The following is a 19,022-nucleotide window of genomic DNA, read 5'->3' on the forward strand; positions in this document are numbered from 1 at the left end:
AACATTATTGATATGATTATTAATTTCTAGGTTGTTGAGAAACAAAGAACAATGTTCGAGTTTGAAGTCAATAAGGATGACATTGAAGGTCGCTGGCTGAGGAACGGCATTGAGCTCCAGTTTGCCGTTGAGCAGAGGTTCAGCTATATATGCATTAGAAAGCTTCATCGTCTGACCATCACTGAGACCTGTAGAAGTGATGCAGGAGAATACACCTTCATCGCTGGCAGGAACAAGAGGGTGGTGACACTTCATGTCAATAGTAAGTCAAACTTCATGATATACCTTTACTGTAGTAACTGTGCAATTACATGTCATTGCCTGTAGAGGGCATAGCAGTGCCCTCCTACCAGAGAAGAAGCATAGCAAGTATAGACTTGATAGATACAGCATGATATTTTTTCACAGCTGGAATCAAAGTGATGATGACCAAGGATTATTCCTCAGTCTTCCATCTTTCTTCATACAATTTATTTGTAATAATTGTTTTCATTTGAATTTAGTCCCCGAGCCACCTCAGATCATTAACCACATGCAGCCCCTGTCTGTGGAGTCTGGCAAACCTGCTCGCTTCTCTGTGGAAGTGACTGGCGTCCCCCAGCCCCAGGTGTTCTGGTACAAGAACTCCCAGGCTCTCTCCCCTGGTTTCAAGTGCAAGTTCCTGCGTGATGGGAATGAACACTGTCTGCTGCTCATTGAAGTGTTCCCAGAGGACGCGGGGGTCTACAATTGTGAGGTCAAGAATGAAGGTGGTGTTGCCACCAGTTCAGCAGCACTGAATGTCGAAGGTAACCATTACATTTTTGTGTGATAATAACGGCAAGTCAAGGGAAATTATGACATAACAGAAGACTATTTGTTGTCAGCTAGTTGTAAAGGTACACCATTCATACAAACGTAATGCATTACTTATATGATTATGTTATCGTATCAACATTTTGAAGAGGGCTAAGATTCCCATGATGTGTTTGTTTAGTCGCAGAGGATATTACCCCACAAATTAAGAACTGAAATGGTTTGCTAATTTGTTTTTATTTCAGTCTCAGAAGTAGTTTCTCCTGATATTGGAGCTCCTCTGTCCCCACCTACCATGGTCTCACCAATCAGCAACACCTCAACCCCTGAGGGAGAGTCAGCCAGATTCCAGTGCAAAGTTACTGGAGAAGGTATTTTGCACATTACATTGTTGGAATAAAATGTAATTTAGTGAATTTCTGGAATTGAATTCATAATTGTTATAGTTGTAATTATAAGTATACCTTTTATTGTGTGTTCTTGTCCTTGTTGCATTAGAAGGTGAGGCACTTTATTATAAATCCATAGTTAGACACATACCTTGATGTTTCAGTCATAGACATTCATCAGACAGAGCAAATTTGTCAGTCAGAAATTTTCAAGAATAATGTACTTTAATTCATTTTGTATGTATATATTCACATTTGCTCACAATTATTATGAATGATTATTATTTAATCCTCTCTTCTACATTTGTAGCTCTGAAGATATCCTGGTTCTGTGGTGAGAAAGAAATGAAGCAGTCAAACTTGTTTAAGATGTCTACGTTTGATAACACCTGCCAGCTGGAGATCACCAGAGTGTACTCTGAGGTTGAGGGGGAATACACCTGTGTTGCCAGAAACCCAGCAGGAATGGTCACATGCTCTGCACATTTGAAACTTGATGGTGAGTTTGCATAACTTTCTGTAGCCACATGGTTTCCTATTATTTTGATGAAGATTCGATGTAAGCCTAGAATGCGTAGGTTGGGCACAAGTAGTCAAACGACACGTATTATCACTAGAAATACCGTGTATATTCAATATATAACGTGATTATTCAGTATCCTCTTGAATTAAGATACTTGTTTTCTTTCACTAGGAATATACAACTGGGATATGTGTATCTGTGTTCATTCCATAAAAATGCTAATACTCAATTCATTGAACATGCTTCCTTTCAGGGCAAAAACAAATTATGGATATTACATCCGATTCTTAAAGGCATGTCTCAACCAGTATTTCAACAAGCTTGTCAAGTGTAAAGAAGGAGAAAATTGCCCAAAGGCCTATTTTTATTCACCCAATAGAAAGCTGCGTGGTTCTGCATGGTGAAGTGGCCAGGTTTCATGCTTGTGTATCCAGCATGCCAAATCCAGAGATTAGCTGGTATCATAACCAGCAGCCAATTAAGCCTACTAAAGATATTGTTTTTCATTCTGATGAGATGACAAACACCACCACACTAATTATAGTTGCTGTTATTTCTTACATTAGTACCCCAGGTCATCTTAGGTTTCATTACATACAGTCGAGAAGAACTACTGAATATAAGATCAGCGTCAACTCACCATCAGTACGACCAAGAATATGTTTTCCGCGACGCAGATCCTGTGTTCTGCCTTACAAACAGGTCAACGGAATGGATCGCATGCAGCGACCCCCCAAAAAAGCGACTTCGTAAAAGAGGGAAACGTAGCGGTCTTCTGGTCAGACTCAGGACACGGGCACATCGCGCACCACTACCTAGCATTCTTCTTGCCAATGTCCAGTCTCTTGACAACAAGGTTGATGAAATCCGAGCAAGGGTAGCATTCCAGAGGGACATCAGAGACTGTAACGTCCTCTGCTTCACCGAAACATGGCTCACTGGGAAGACGCTATCCGGGCGGTGCAGCCAACGGGTTTCTCCACGCATCGCGCCGACAGAAACAAACATCTTTCTGGTAAGAAGAGTGGCGGGGGGGTATGCCTCATGACTAACGAGACATGGTGTGATGAAAGAAATATACAGGAACTCAAATCCTTCTGTTCACCTGATTTAGAATTCCTCACAATCAAATGTAGACCGCATTATCTACCAAGAGAATTCTCTTCGATTATAATCACAGCCGTATATATCCCCCCCCAAGCAGACACATCGATGGCTCTGAACGAACTTTATTTAACTCTTTGCAAACTGGAAACCATTTATCCGGAGGCTGCATTCATTGTAGCTGGGGATTTTAACAAAGCTAATCTGAGAACAAGACTCCCTAAATTTTATCAGCATATCGATTGCGCAACCAGGGGTGGTTTAACCTTGGATCATTGTTACTCTAACTTCCGCGATGCATATAAGGCCCTGCCCCGCCCCCCTTTCGGAAAAGCTGACCACGACTCCATTTTGTTGATCCCTGCCTACAGACAGAAACCTAAAAAAGAGGCTCCCACGCTGAGGTCTGTCCAACGCTGGTCCGACCAAGCTGACTCCACACTCCAAGACTGCTTCCATCACGTGGACTGGGACATGTTTCGTATTGCGTCAGGTATAAATATTGACGAATATGCTGATTCGGTGTGCGAGTTCATTAGAACGTGCGTTGAAGATGTCGTTCCCATAGCAACGATAAAAACATTCCCTAACCAGAAACCGTGGATTGATGGCAGCATTCGCGTGAAACTGAAAGCGCGAACCACTGCTTTTAATCAGGGCAAGGTGTCTGGTAACATGACCGAATATAAACAATGCAGCTATTCCCTCCGCAAGGCAATTAAACAAGCTAAGCGTCAGTACAGAGACAAAGTAGAATCTCAATTCAACGGCTCAGACACAAGAGGCATGTGGCAGGGTCTACAGTCAATCACGGACTACAAGAAGAAACCCAGCCCAGTCACGGACCAGGATGTCTTGCTCCCAGGCAGACTAAATAACTTTTTTGCCCGCTTTGAGGACAATACAGTGCCACTGACACGGCCTGCAACGAAAACATGCGGTCTCTCCTTCACTGCAGCCGAGGTGAGTAAGACATTTAAACGAGACGGCCTACAGAGAGGAGGTGAGGGCCCTCGGAGTGTGGTGTCAGGAAAATAACCTCACACTCAACGTCAACAAAACTAAGGAGATGATTGTGGACTTCAGGAAACAGCAGAGGGAACACCCCACTATCCACATCGATGGAACAGTAGTGGAGAGGGTAGCAAGTTTTAAGTTCCTCGGCATACACATCACAGACAAACTGAATTGGTCCACTCACACTGACAGCGTCGTGAAGAAGGCGCAGCAGCGCCTCTTCAACCTCAGGAGGCTGAAGAAATTCGGCTTGTCACCAAAAGCACTCACAAACTTCTACAGATGCACAATCGAGAGCATCCTGGCGGGCTGTATCACCGCCTGGTACGGCAACTGCTCCGCCCTCAACCGTAAGGCTCTCCAGAGGGTAGTGAGGTCTGCACAACGCATCACCGGGGGCAAACTACCTGCCCTCCAGGACACCTACACCACCCGATGTTACAGGAAGGCCATAAAGATCATCAAGGACATCAACCACCCGAGCCACTGCCTGTTCACCCCGCTATCATCCAGAAGGCGAGGTCAGTACAGGTGCATCAAAGCTGGGACCGAGAGACTGAAAAACAGCTTCTATCTCAAGGCCATCAGACTGTTAAACAGCCACCACTAACATTGAGTGGCTGCTGCCACCACACTGTCATTGACACTGACCCAACTCCAGCCACTTTAATAATGGGAATTGATGGGAAATGATGTAAATATATCACTAGCCACTTTAAACAATGCTACCTTATATAATGTTACTTACCTTACATTATTCATCTCATATGCATACGTATATACTGTACTCTATATCATCGACTGCATCCTTATGTAATACATGTATCACTAGCCACTTTAACTATGCCACTTTGTTTACTTTGTCTACATACTCATCTCATATGTATATGCTGTACTCGATACCATCTACTGTATGCTGCCCTGTACCATCACTCATTCATATATCCTTATGTACATATTCTTTATCCCCTTACACTGTGTATAAGACAGTAGTTTTGGAATTGTTAGTTAGATTACTTGTTGGTTATCACTGCATTGTCGGAACTAGAAGCACAAGCATTTCGCTACACTCGCATTAACACCTGCTAACCATGTGTATGTGACAAATAAAATTTTATTTGATTTTGTTTTCTCTGAGCATGCTGGACAATACACTTGCAAAGCAACAAATAATGCTGGAGAGGCGGTGTGCACAACAGCCCTTGCAGTAACCAAAGAAGAAGTTGTTATTTACCACCACCAACCAACACTATATATATATATATACAACACCTCTTATTAAACTATCCAAACAACTTCCTTCTTCTTGAAAGAACCCTATTTTCCCCATATTTCTGTTTACTAACCTCACAATTTATAACTCACAATTTAAAATAGAATAGCATAAATGTGTTAGTCACTTCTTTAGTTCTAATACCTAGATGCTTCATTCTTCTGTCACTCCTTGCTCTCCTTGCAGGTTGAGTAGGTAGTACATTCTCCTTCTGTCATTCCTTTCTCACTCCTTTCTGTCCTTGGTTGTAAAATCCCTCTCAGCGATAGCTCTGTGGACTGTGCATGTTGTAGCCTATACTATCTGGAGTTGAATCCAACTGTCAAACTGCTTTTTTTGTCTGTACCATCAGTGAAAACATGGTCATATGATTGTAATCAGTGAAAGAGTTTGAGTTAAAATAGTTAGCATAACCTTTGTCCAGCAGGATGTCACTTCGAGGAAATGACTTCTGAGCTAAGCATTAAGTCCAATATTGCTCCTTGAAATGAGCATTCTCAAAATGTATAGATGGATCAGTACAGTATATTTTTCTTTAATTTAAAAAATCTATATGGCTCTCACATACAGAGGATGAAATGAAGCCAAAATGGAAGGGAATTGGTACCCATCATCATCTTAGATTACTGTCTTAGCTGACAGCAACTCTTCATTTCCTTGACAGTAACCAATATGAAGGAAGAGATTGAAGCAACCATTGAGCAAGAAGTCAAAGGTAAGACTCATTTACTATTTATTACTGAAATGTACTTAATCTATCCCTTAGTTGAATGACATGAACCTGAGCATATTGATAAGTGATTTCTGAATGTTCACACTGCATGCAAGCAGTCAAAATGTTTTTGATGGAAAATGTTAATCTTATGTATTCTTCAATGTCCACATAATGTTAGGTCCTTGTATTATATTATTGGTTATTGTATAGCAGGCACTGATGAAAACGGCTTGGTTTTAGAGAAAAAAAATGTGGGTATATCTATCAATCTTATCCTTTAAGCATGAGGGTTCATACTGTATTGTAATGGTTCCCCAAAAAGGTACAGGATGTGTATCTTTTAAAGTTTACAGACCAGAGGAAACTATCCTTTAAAAGATATGGAAATAGCTACATCTTTTAATTGCTTCTTAAAATGTCTTGCATCTGGAACTCTCCTTCTGCAAATATTTCTTAGACTGGCTTGCAGAAAGTGGTATGTGATTAATTGTTGTTTGCTTTTTAAATAACATGATTATACCTGTAAACTATATTAGTTCGAATAAACGCCTTCTCATACAATTGTAGAGCTGCTCTTACAAGTTGTACTTTTTTGTATAATTTGAGAGCCATGTTTCTCATTAAATGTTTTTGAATAATTTACCCTCATTTAAAGGATTAGAAAGGGCGTTTATTCATCTTTCTGCAAGTCAGGTAAGGAATATTTAGCTAAATCACACACTAAGTTAAGCAAAAGCAAGCGTATTTTAAAAAACAAATCAGTTTATTTTGCAATAATTATGCTTTTTAAGAAATTTATGTTCTGAAGAAATGTCCACAGAAGAAGGAACAAAACATCCAGCAATTTTCGTGTCAGAATCTTTAAAAAAGAATCCAGTCTTGCGTTTATTCGAACAAATATGGTGAGTGAAATAGTTTTTTATGGCTTTGTGACTTGCTGCATGTAATTTAATATTTTCATTAATATTAATTTCAACAATTTGAAAATGTTCTCTTTTTTAACCCATTTTATTGAAATATTTTTTCTTTTCTCTTTCAGAGTTATTTTATAATAAAAGGGCTGTGTTTCAGGAGAACAGAGGGCAGATGCGCGGAGCCTTTTCAGACTTGGATCAAGCCAACAATTCTTCCATCAAGCCATCTTTTCAAAAAAAGCTGAAGTTCCAGAATGTTTTAGAGGGGGAACCTGCTGTGTTTAGATGCAGATTGGTAGCTTTCCCAACCCCAACCATAATATGGTTTCATAACAATAGACAAATTAATAAAGAACGCCGTCGGAGAATACGAACAGAGAGCACTTTGCACATGCATGAAACTAGTTTAGTCATTGATAGTATAAAAGACAAAGACTCCGGCAGTTACAAAGTAATGGTTATTAACACAGAGGGGTCTGCAGAGTCCATATCATCACTTCTGGTGTCAATGAGGGAAGAACAAGAAGGCAATGATCTAAGCCACATTAGGCGGTCAACTAGACTTCACGGAAGCCTAGACTCGTTGGTTGATCAAAAAAAGGAGAGCAAATTCAGGGTTAACTTGAGATGTGTTGGGTCTCCATTTGATCAAAAGTTCAAACCTAGCGGCAGATCTAGATCTAAGGATGTACCAGTTCACACCTTGTACTTCAGAAGTTCATCACCAACAAGAAGGAAAGATAAAGAAACTAATCTGAATGAAACAGCATCTGAACGCGCCCTCTCTCCACCTTCTATATTTGGTGGAGAAAGAGTTAGTAGGTCTGAAAGGTTTAACGACAGATACAGTGATATCCACTGTGACAGACACACTGGCAGATTCAGCGACAATTTCAGTGCCAGGTGCAGTGATAGATTCAGTGACACAGAAAGCCTCCACGAAGAAGTAAAAGCCAAGCTTGGCCTGTTACAAAGTGCAGTCAAACGAAAAAAGAGGCTCTCTATGTCTACGCTGTCATCAGAGTTTGATTTGGAGTCAAATGTGAGTGAAACCAGCTATGCAGATTGTGTTGATCAATTAAGGGTCAAGAAGCCTGGAGACTGGCAGCATGCTCAACCTTTTGAAAGAAATGTTAGAAATGATAAAGTGTCTGCCGAATTCTATGGTAGATATGACAGAATTCCCACACATTGTGCTGAGTCAACACAGCCCCGCGTGAGACATTCATTTGAACCTCAGTCTCAAACTAGGGCCATTCAAATGTTAAACAATGCTCCTGAAGCGACAGGAAATGAAAAATACTTTGATGAAGGAGTCTCTGAAACACATATGGATAAAATGGTCCTTACTCAAGGGGAACCTCAACATGAGTTAGGATTCGAACATAAGATAGGTAAGGATTTAGAAAATCGAGGTGCACACTACATAGGAAATCAAGGTGAGGACTATTTAGGAAAGAAGTTGTCTGAAGACTTGAAGACAAAGATGGAGGGGCCGTTTGTCTTAGCTTGTTCTGAAACAAGGAGATCTCTAAACATTGCTGAAAAGGATGATTTTTCCAGAATCAGCTCAAACAAACCACTGACGGAAATATTTTCCAGTAAGACGACTAATACACAAGAGGATACTGTGAAGAGCACTGAAGAACAATTTGAAAAACGACCCAGCTTTGCAGAAAACCGGTATGAGAACATTGAGAGTGAATGTGAAGATAAACTTTTAGCCTTGCGGATTAGAAAATGGCAAAAAGGAATGCAGATGGACCAAGAGGAACAGTTTAAGCATGAAACCGACCATTCAAAGGCAAGGGATTTGTCATACACGCAATCTGAAATATTATATGGTGAGAAGGTAGAGAGAAAAACAGACACAAAAACTGAAGAGAAATCTTGTGAAGAGCATCATCCATCCCTGGTAAAGGTCTGCTTAACCCGGGAAAATGTGTATGGAGTAAAGAGTGGAACTGAACAGAATTTGTCCCTTTCCCAAACCAAAGAGGAGAGTGCCAGTGAGAAGAAAACAGGAGAAGAGAACACTGTATCACAAGAAAAAATTTATGAATTGAATTTGTCCCTTTCCCCAAAAGAGAGGCATGTCAATATGTATGGTGAGGAGGTAGATAGAAAGTCTGCAACAGAAACGGAGGCATTAAATTTCCAACATTTGCCCAATTCTCAGAAAAAGAGTCCTGCAGAAAGTAGTGAGGTAACATGGGAAGAGCACCATTTATCCCTGAAAAAGGTCAGTTTATCCCTGGAAAATATTGCCCCTTTCCAGAATGTTTCACTTTCCCAATCAAAAGAGAGGAGTGCCAATGAGAGGAAAACAGAGGAAGAGCACCATTTATCCCAGGAAAATATTTATGGATTTAAGAGTGAACCTGTACAGAATTTGTCCCTTTCCCCAAGAGAAAGGCGTGCCAGTGAGAAGAAAACACAAGAAGACCAGTGTCTTTTATCCCGGGAAAAGACTCACAAAAGTGAAATGTTTGAGAGTGAGGAAGAGGCTCTGGGACATCGAATCATTAAATGGCAGCAAGACGTCTTGACTGAGCAGGAGATAGCTGTTGACTTGGATTCTGATTGGGTTGGTGCAGAGTACTCCCCATATATCGCTAGGAAAGTGGAGGAGTCAAAAATGTCTGCTGAAGGCATTACTCTTGGATCAACCGCTCACTCTGAGGCAGATTCAACGAGAAGAAGAAAGCCTTCCCCAGAGAAGACAGACTATGAAAAGTTCCCGACTGAGGATGTTCCTCATGGTTTCAGAGATGAGAGAAGGTGCTCACAAGAAAAGACTGTAAAGGAACATGTCCTTACTGAGAATGATATCCCTCCTGAATACAGATATGACAGGTCTTCACCAGAAAAAACAATGAATGAAAAGTTCCTTACTGAGGATACTCCTCATGAATACAGAGATGTAAGAAGAGTGTCTCATCCAGAAAAGACAACAAATGAAATGCTTCTCCGTGATGCTAGAGCCCATGAAGGTTCAAGGCCTTCTCCAGAAAAGACAACAAAGGAAAGGTTTCTGAGTGAGCATGCCCCTCATGACTACAGAGATGAAAGAAGAAGATCTTCACCAGAAAGGACGGCAAAGGAAAAGTCCCTGAGTAAGGATGTCCATCATGATTTCAGAGATGAAAGTTTCCAATGGCCCCCTCCTCCACAAACTGTTGTAGATGAAACAAGGCTGCAGACAACAGAAAGTGAGTATTTTGTGAGCGAAGAGGAAGCTTTGGCTCAGCGCATCTTAAAATGGCAAGAAGACGTTCTCACCGAACAAGAAGAAGCTGTTGAATTAGAGTCAAACTGGGCTTTGGCTGAACATTCACAACACTCAAAGAAAAGTGATATCAGTGGACCTCAGGAAGGTTCCTCTAATGAACCTGTGAAAGAACGCTCACCTGTGAAAGAACCCTCACTTATGAGACAACATCACATTGGTCAGTATGAAAGTTCCTCTTTTGAACCAGTCTCTCATCAGAATGAGAAGTCTCGTACAATGTCTCTTGGGTCCTCGCATGTGAAAGAGCACTCTCCTGTGAAAGAATCTTCACCTATGAGACAACATCAGATTGGTGAGCATGTCTCTCAAGAGGATTGGGCTATGGCTGAACTTTCACAACACCATCTTAGGAGAACTGATGTTAGTGGAGATGATGCCAATGAAGGTCCTTCTTATGAACATGTTTCTCATCATATCGAGACGTTTCATCAAATGTCATTTGGATCTCACTCACCTGTGAGAGGGTCCTCATCAGTTAGAGAAACCTCACCTGGTAGAGAGCCCTCCCCTGGCAGAGAACGCTCACATGACAGAGGTCAATCACCTGTGAAAGAACCTGGTAGAGAAGCCTCACTTGGTAGATGCTGTTCACATTCGAGAGAACTTCACATTGGTCAGCATGGCTCTCAAGCTGAAGTTGGTGCAGAAGGGCCTTCTAATTGTGAATCTGACTTGAGACACAATGAAAAAGTGGCTATGGGGACTGCAGAGAGGAAAGAAGGACATAGAGAAATGCTATCAAAAGATGGCAAACAATCCAGCTCAAAAGAAAACCTTCACCAAATGGACATGCCTGAGAGAACAAAAGAAGTTAAGACTTCACCAAAAACTTTCGTACCTATCTTTGTGAGAGAAATCTCATCCTTGAAAGTAAAGAGGGGAGAGATGACAGACTTTAAATGTCGTTTTCGGGGTGACCCTCAACCAATTGTCACTTGGCTCAAAGATGACCAACCAATCGGTCAAAACCCAGACTTTAATGTTCTCACCAAATTGAATGAAACCACGCTAACCATCTACTATCCCACTATATACCATGAAGGGACATTTAGTTGTGTTATAACTAATACATTCGGAAAGTCAACCTCCTCTGCTACACTAGAAGTTACTGAAAGTAAGCAATTAAGAAAATTGCCATCGCCAGTGTCTTCGTATAAAGTGAAAGTGACAACAGAGTATGAAATGAGTGAAGAAGATCTTGACCAAATGATTGACGATGAACTTGAATCGTACAATGGTGTTGAAATGGATGAGAAATCTTTACTACAGGTGCCACAGGCTGTCTTGCACAGACCTCGTGCTTCAGACACTTCAAAATATTCTTGTTCTCCTGTCGAAATCAGGATCACTGCTCCAACACCAGTTCCATTCGAAATTATTGGAAAAGACGCAGAGATGTCTGAGGATGATGGCAGTTCCCATCCTATGAAACACAAATTCACATTCTGCTATGATGCCGCACAGGTAGTCAGTGAATCTGAGAAGATACGTTCTTCAGAAGGCCAAACCGGAAAGGTTGAAATCAGATCTGATGTGTCCTTCCAATCTGCTGTGGCTATTGCTAGATCTTCTGAGGTTGAAGCAACCATGGCTGGTGAATGGGAACAACATATACTATCTGGAAATTCTGAAGATTTGAGGCAGTCCCCTCTGAGTGATACTGGGCATATTTCTGACCCGACATTGATGCAGACTTTGGACAAGTCTGTAGGTTCCCACAACCCTAAGGATAATGTTTCAAAATTATCTAGATCAGAAGCAGACATGGCAAGTGAAAGCAAACAGCATATACTATCCAGATTTTCTAAAGATTTGAGGCATTCCCCTCTTAGCCATACTAGTGATATTACTGATCAGGCATTAATGCATGAGCTGGACAACTCTATAGGTTCCCACAGTGCTGAAGAGAATGTTTCAAACGTATCTAAACCAAAACAAAGTGTTTCAAAAGAAGCACCTACTATTACTGGGTGTGGTCTGCAATCATCTGCTGCGCTAGTCAAAGTGTCACAAATTAAGCAGGCATTTGAGGCACCTGCATTGTCAGAGGCAGCTGAATTGTTAGATACCACTTCTGTTGATGAAGTGAAAACGTCCACAGAGTCATATTACCCTGAGGAGGATATCCCAGAAGTTATAATCCAACTTGATCATGATGATAAGTCATTGGCAACTAATGTTGTGGAAGGAACTCCACTGCAGTCCAAACAAGACACTATGTTAGTTGAAGGTAGTGATACACAGAATCTGAGAGCAAAGCTAATTTCAGCCAAAAGTGGGCCAGAGGTTGTGTTACTCGGTGGTGCACAGATTTCTGCCAAAGTGAAATCAGTCTCCCCCAAATGTGCCCCAGAGGGTGTCCAGACCATGTCTCATACTCTGGAGGAAGACAATGAAATCTGTATGATTTCTGGAGAAACTGTTGCGGAAGCTGACATAATTGACACCCACAGTCACTTAAAACACTGTGTTCCCCTCTCAAGTACAAGAGAGGTGCAGGTGTCACCAAAGCCTGTCAGACCTGAGGCAGTTAAAGTAGTAAAGACTAGCCATTCAACAGAAATTATGGGACCTCATGTAATAGATCAAAATATGATAGAGGACAGTCTTCGTGAGAAAGTCCCAGTGTCGGTGACCCCAGATGATGTTTCAGCGTCAGTCTGTGATGAGTCTGTAAAGCTAAAAAGATTATCTGGCTCATTTGCAACTCCAGAAATTCATAGATTGGACACTCAGTCTTCTGTTGGCAATGACATGGCTGATATTAATGAAAACTTGTCTCTATCTGAACTCTCAAAGGATAGCGCATTTGTCAGGGTTTCTTGGGCACATAGTGAAATTGTTAGTGAAGAAACAGCAGAGGAAAACGAGGAACATGCTGTTGCTGAGAGTGGTGAGCCTTCAGTGGTTTCAAAATCAGTTAGGGTCAAGCTCAAAGGAGATGGGTGTACAGATTTTCTTGCTGCACAAGGTTCACAACATCAAGCAGAGGCTAAACCGGAAAGTGCTGATCGAAGTACGGCTGTCAGTGAAGGTGCTTCAGGTGTGACCTCACTTGAGGAGGAGGTAGTGACCTTCAGTACTGTTTATGACTACTACCACCCACCAACTGAATGGGGCAGACCCTTATCACCAGAGTCAGAAATGTCCATAGAGTGTGGTAGCACATTTAGTGAGGAATTAACAGAAATCGAGCAGTACTATACTCCAGATTCTTCAAATGAGATGTTGCAGCTCCCTAAAACTCCAGAATCTTTCCACACTCCTGAAACTGAAACCCCGGCAGGTTATATGACCCCTAATGAGTATGCCTTCTCTCCTCTTGAACGTAAAAGACCATCCAATGACTCCAGTGAGAGGTTATTTTCTCCTGCTAAGTTCTTGAGGTCACCCGATGATGAGGGCATTGAGACAACACCCCCTGCATTTAGATTAGATGAAGGACGTTTCCTCTCAGAGCGTGCCCTTGGCCTTGGAGGACTACAGGAAAAAGTCCAGGGAATCCCTCCGGCTTTCCTCAAACCTCTCACCAAAAGGAGAGTTTTTGAACATGATTCGTTATCGTTTTATGCTGAGGTACTTGGGTTGCCTTCACCTGAAGTGAAGTGGTTTAGAAACAAAACCCAGCTTGTTGCAGATGAAAGGATTACAATGGACAGAGATGGTGACAATATCTCGCTTGTTATTCAGAACATTACGAAAGCTGATCAAGGAGAATATATTTGCGAAGCTGTTAACTATGTAGGAGAGGCAAAAAGCGTTGCACTAGTTGTAGTTATATCCAACGAGGTCAGATATATGCTCCCACCACCGTCAGTCACCCATCAGCATGTGATGGAGTTTGATGTTGAGGAAGACGATGACTCATCGAGGTCTTGCTCCCCTCAGGAAATTCTATTGGAGGTGGAGTTGGATGAAAATGAGGTTAAAGAGTTTGAGAGACAGGTGAAGATAATTACCATCCCAGAATACACCGCTGACAATAAAAGTATGATAATATCACTCAATGTTCTTCCGAGTATGTACGAGGAGAGTGGAGTTGACTTTGTAACGCAGGAAAGGGATGATTTGAAAATAGCTTTTGAAGTCACAGAAATGCCGCCTCGCTTCATCAACCCAATTTGTGATATGGAAACCCCTGAGAATACAACAGTAATGTTTGAGTGTTCTCTGATGGGAATTCCATCACCCATAGTATCATGGTTTAAAGGTAACAAAAAGATCCCTCACAATAACAATAAATACTTGCACTCATCTGATGGAGACAATCATTTCCTTAAGATTAGGAACGTCAGCGCTCATGATAGTGGAATATACTCCTGCCGGGCCATCAATGTGGTTGGGGAAACTCTTTGCAGGGCATCTCTTCTTGTGTTGAATCCTGAAAGCTTTATAGGAAAAACAAGAGGGAGAGAATTGACAGCTGTGTCACTTGGTAGTGCTAATGTTCAGCCTCAAAAGTTTGACTTGGTTGTTGGGAATCAGTTTGAGGGTGAACAAGCATCAGAAATAGAGCTGGAATTTGAATTTTCGCAGGAAGCTGATGAATCACAAAAGGCTGTTAGACTTGTAGCCATGACGAACAATGAGATGAGCGAGCAGGGACAGAAATATGTCAGTATAAACTTTGGCGTTTTCGCAGAGCCCGCCAAAGATGACAAAATAGATTTCAAAGGAAAGTCATCAGAATTGTGTAGTTTCCGGTTTCAAATGACTGAAACACCACCAAAATGCATTATTCATTTGACAAACGTTACCACAGCAGTAGGAACTCCAGTGGTCCTCCAGTGTTTAGTGAATGGTAAACCTCATCCCACCGCTGAATGGTACAAAGATGGCGATCCAGTGAAAGACACTCGGTACATGATCCAAGAGAAAGCATCTGGACATTTTAATTTGATCATCACAAATGTCACCCAAAAGGATGCCGGAGAGTACAAGTGTCTTATCCAAAACAAATCTGGATATACTGAAACTACTGCTTTGTTGAAAGTGTTCTAATCTCTTCATGTCGTTTGTTTTTTGAACTCAATTAAAATGTTTTTACTGTATGTAAGAAAAGTAGCTTTTATTCATTATAATGTGATACTTGTGAAAACATTTCTGAAATGAAGTGTATATCCTATTTATTGTGTATAGTGTGTACTCACTTCACACATCAGAATGATTATATACATGTTATAATCATTTTTGGTGAAGGGGAATGTTTGCTTTTCAAAACAGTAAAAAAAATATCAAGCAATGGATTCATTTGGAAATGGGAGTAATTGAAATACATTATTTATTTGTACAGAAATCACTTTAGTTTGTCTTTAACAGTTTTTATTTATGTATAAATAAAGGAGGTATATGCTAATGTAAATGATTGTCTGGTGTTGTCTTGGTTTCACCCTTTATGCTTAGGCAACAGACACACAATTGACCAGAATAACCCTTTCTTTTATGGAAACTTTATCTCAATCTAACTCATTATTTTTTACGCAGAATATTCTAGCTCGACTGTGACGACAGTGGAAGAAGGACAAGATTTCTACACTACTGACCTTAAGTTACCTCACAAAACAAAACGCTATTCTAGTACTTCAGAGAATAAAAAAGAAAAGCCTATCTTTTTGACCCAACTCTCACCAGCAGCTGTCAATGTTGGAGAGGCAGCTAGATTTATTGTCACAGTATCTGGCCTTCCAAAGCCTACTGTTTTGTGGTTTTATAATGGGAAAGTCATTACTTCTTCATCAATTTACAAATTGGTTCATGAAAAAGACAAGTACGCTTTAATAATATCTGAGGTAAAAACAGAGTATGAAGGTGAGTACTCTTGTACAGCTAACAATAGATTTGGCCAGACAACCTGTACTACTTACCTGGAGGTGAGAAAGAGAGCTTCAACTACAGCTGAGCAATGGGTTGAAACATTTGTCAAAGCCACTGGTCAACCACCTAATTTCAGTAGCCAAATCAAACCTATAAAATGCCAAGAGGGAGGTGAGGCTTACTTTAAATATAAAGTAACTGGTGAACCAATGCCAGATGTGTAGTGGTTTAAAAGTGCTCATCAAATTCAGTGTGGTAAGTCTTGCATTATAGAGAACAACCCCGATGGCTCTGGCTTCATCAACATGAAGGGCATCCAACAGCAGGACAGTGGCCTCTACACATGTAGGGCTTCCAACCCATCTGGGGAGGCCTCTTGTAGTGCTGAGCTAATCGTGTTCAGAGAGTCTGTCTCTATATCTCAGTATAAGGAACACATGGTTGTTCAAAAAGATTATAAAGTATCCATGTCAGCTGAACAAGCTACAGAGTCCCGCTTGTACGAGGTCAAACTTCCTGGAGAGGCCAGGGCCAGCATTCAGGTAGGACATCAGATGGTGTACACCATTGGCACAGAGGACAGCCGCGTTGTAAAAACCCTTAGAGAGTTGAATAACTCAGCGGCTACTTTCCAAAAAGAGAAGGTCACCCATCAGGCTGCAGTTCTGCAGTCACATGAGGTACAAGAGAGAGTGTCTGTGCGTGTCACCCTTCCACTTAAAGTTTCAGTAGTTCCTAGGAAACAGCTCCGTACAACTGTCTTTCATACATCTGCTGTTCAGGAGAGCCCAAAGCTCACAAACCAGCACTGTGACCATATTCAAAGCCCAGAAGTCATAGAGCTTCTATCTTCAATAGAGAAGCATTCAAAATGAATGTCTGCCTCTTCTGAGGAGAAAACCACCTTGGCGAGTGTAAGCACAGAGATATCAGGTGACAGGAATGCAGATCAAGTAAAGCCAACCTCCGAGCCAAAACATCTTGTCAATAGACATCAAGTTGAATCCCAACTGTCAATTTTAAAAGAACGATCACAAGAAATTCTCAAGCCACAGGAGGAGAAAAGTAATAAAGTCAAATAAGGCATTAAGATATTGTATTCCGCTATGTCAACTGAAAAACAGATGATTCCTGAGGGATATACAACAGATGTGCCCTCTGCTGATTCTGCCCTTTGGTCTTCAGTGACAAAAGGATCGTTCAAACCAATTCTCGCCTTAGTTCCGGAGACTAAACAAGCATTATCAAAAGAGACTAAATTCCCCATGCAGAGACCGGATGTAGAGAAGACTCTCCTTCGTAAGGATTACGTTATGAAATCTGCGCTGACAGCTGAGGAGAAGCAGATGTTACAAGCGGAACACACAGAACAAGTGCAGAGTTTAGAAAGTGCTATCTCAATATATTCTCAGGCAGAAGGTGAACAGGTACTGCATTTGGAGATAATCAGAGATCAGGATATCCTACCATCCGAGGAACCCTTTACTTGGGAGAAACCAGCTGTAGAACAAGCAGGTGCCAGGAAAAGCCCTACTCTTTTACAAAGAGTAACCCACAATGAACGGAGATCTGTATCTTGCGAACATACCACTGAGTTTGAGGCCAAGAGAGACACAATGACCATTCAGCCCCAAAAACAAACCCCTACCCCATTACATCTTCAATCAGTTCACCCAGAAGGTGCCTTAACCAAAGAGGGAATTATTACCATTGAAAATCCAGACCAACAGACAGCTACACAGACGCAGGAGAAAGATAGCAAACATGCAGCAACCTCAGAGGAAAGAAGGGACCTTAAGCGCAGATTATTCCAAAGCGCAGATTGTTCCAAAGATCTCGATGTGTCCATGACAGGAGTTCAGTCAGAGCTTAGATCAGAATCCAGACCACAGAACATTCTTCAGGTCACTTCACAGCCCATGCAGCTACCCAAAGAAACACCATTTACTAGTGATGTCAAACAGCACCGTGCATTAATCCAAAAAGAAGATTGTTGGAACATCATACAAGTTACAAGTGTGGCAGATAGTCAAGCATTAAAGGAAGGACATACTGTGAGTTTGACAGCTGTTGACAAATGTACATGCAAAACCAAAATAGAGCCTAAAGTACCTATTGAGCCCATACAAATAGTGAAGAATGCGATCGCAACTGAGAGTAGTGCACTTCTGGAAGCTACAGATCAAGATTTTGCCATCCTTAGACAGGAAGGACAGTCTGTTAGTCAGTCAATAACGATGGATGGAAAGTGTATGTTGATCGATAAAATGTCCCAACAAAAAAAAAAAGTGGACAACAGTTAGTGTTAAAACTCAGCCCAAAAGGAATGTTTTCATCTCAGAGTTCGGAGAAAGTCAAACTCTGTCAAAGGAGCTCACATTTGTTATTCGGTTTCAAAAACCAACAAGTTTGGACATCAGACATCAGTTGAAAGATGCACTTCAGTCTGCTGTAGCTCTTGATCAGCCACTTATACTAGCAGATGTTGTTGGAAGTTTGGAGGCTACTAAGGTACAGGAAGTGAAGGTATGCAAGGAACCGAAACATGCAATGTTCACTTATCTTATCACAACACCAGGTGCCCCTTTGGAAATAACAATTGTTTTTGAAGGTCAATACCCCCAGACTGCAGATCTAAGGACAACTCCAGGCAGCTTTCTACTCAATTGTCTATCACGAGCAGCATGTTCTTACATCTGACCAACCCGGCACAATGCAAATCAACAAGCCCCAAAGACTACAGGTTAGCAGTGCAGCCTCCAAAGAAATGCTGTCATCGATAGTGGAGATTGTCAAAGTAGCAGAGAGTGTAGTTGATTTCGCATCACCTAAAGCTCAGGCTGCTACACGAAAGACCGAATCTCGGGCTACACTTGAGACTGCAACTACTGAGGAACTTAGTGTGGTGCAAGAGCCCAAAATAACTCACTCCAAATTGGTTGCTCCAGCAATGAAAGTTAATACAGAATTACATGCTGAGTTTGAACAGTCAGTACAGGTGGTGGATAGAATGACTGACTGTAACTGTATGACTGTAAATGCTTATGAAAGAGACGTAGGTATGACTGATATCTCCACTGACATGCCCATGACATCCATTCCAACTGCAGTCTTTAGATGTACTCATCCAAAAAGAACACAGGAAGGAATTTAGTTCAGAAGAGATCAGAAAATATGATCCAGGAA

General features: G+C 41.4%; 1 protein-coding gene across 2 annotated transcripts in view; it reads left to right on the forward strand.

Annotated features, from left to right (window-relative positions):
- LOC118385847 (titin) overlaps window positions 1-19,022 on the forward strand; it is a 181,846-nt gene that overhangs the window by 34,439 nt on the left and 128,385 nt on the right. For both annotated transcript variants that reach the window (XM_052522661.1, XM_052522662.1), the window contains exons 33-37: window positions 31-262; window positions 504-788; window positions 1,041-1,166; window positions 1,495-1,683; window positions 5,766-5,816. In XM_052522661.1, coding sequence (XP_052378621.1) covers window positions 31-262; window positions 504-788; window positions 1,041-1,166; window positions 1,495-1,683; window positions 5,766-5,816 — 883 coding nt within the window. The remainder of the gene's footprint in view (window positions 1-30; window positions 263-503; window positions 789-1,040; window positions 1,167-1,494; window positions 1,684-5,765; window positions 5,817-19,022) is intronic.

This window comes from Oncorhynchus keta, chromosome 7, assembly GCF_023373465.1.
Source record: "Oncorhynchus keta strain PuntledgeMale-10-30-2019 chromosome 7, Oket_V2, whole genome shotgun sequence".
NCBI classification, from domain to species: domain Eukaryota; kingdom Metazoa; phylum Chordata; class Actinopteri; order Salmoniformes; family Salmonidae; genus Oncorhynchus; species Oncorhynchus keta.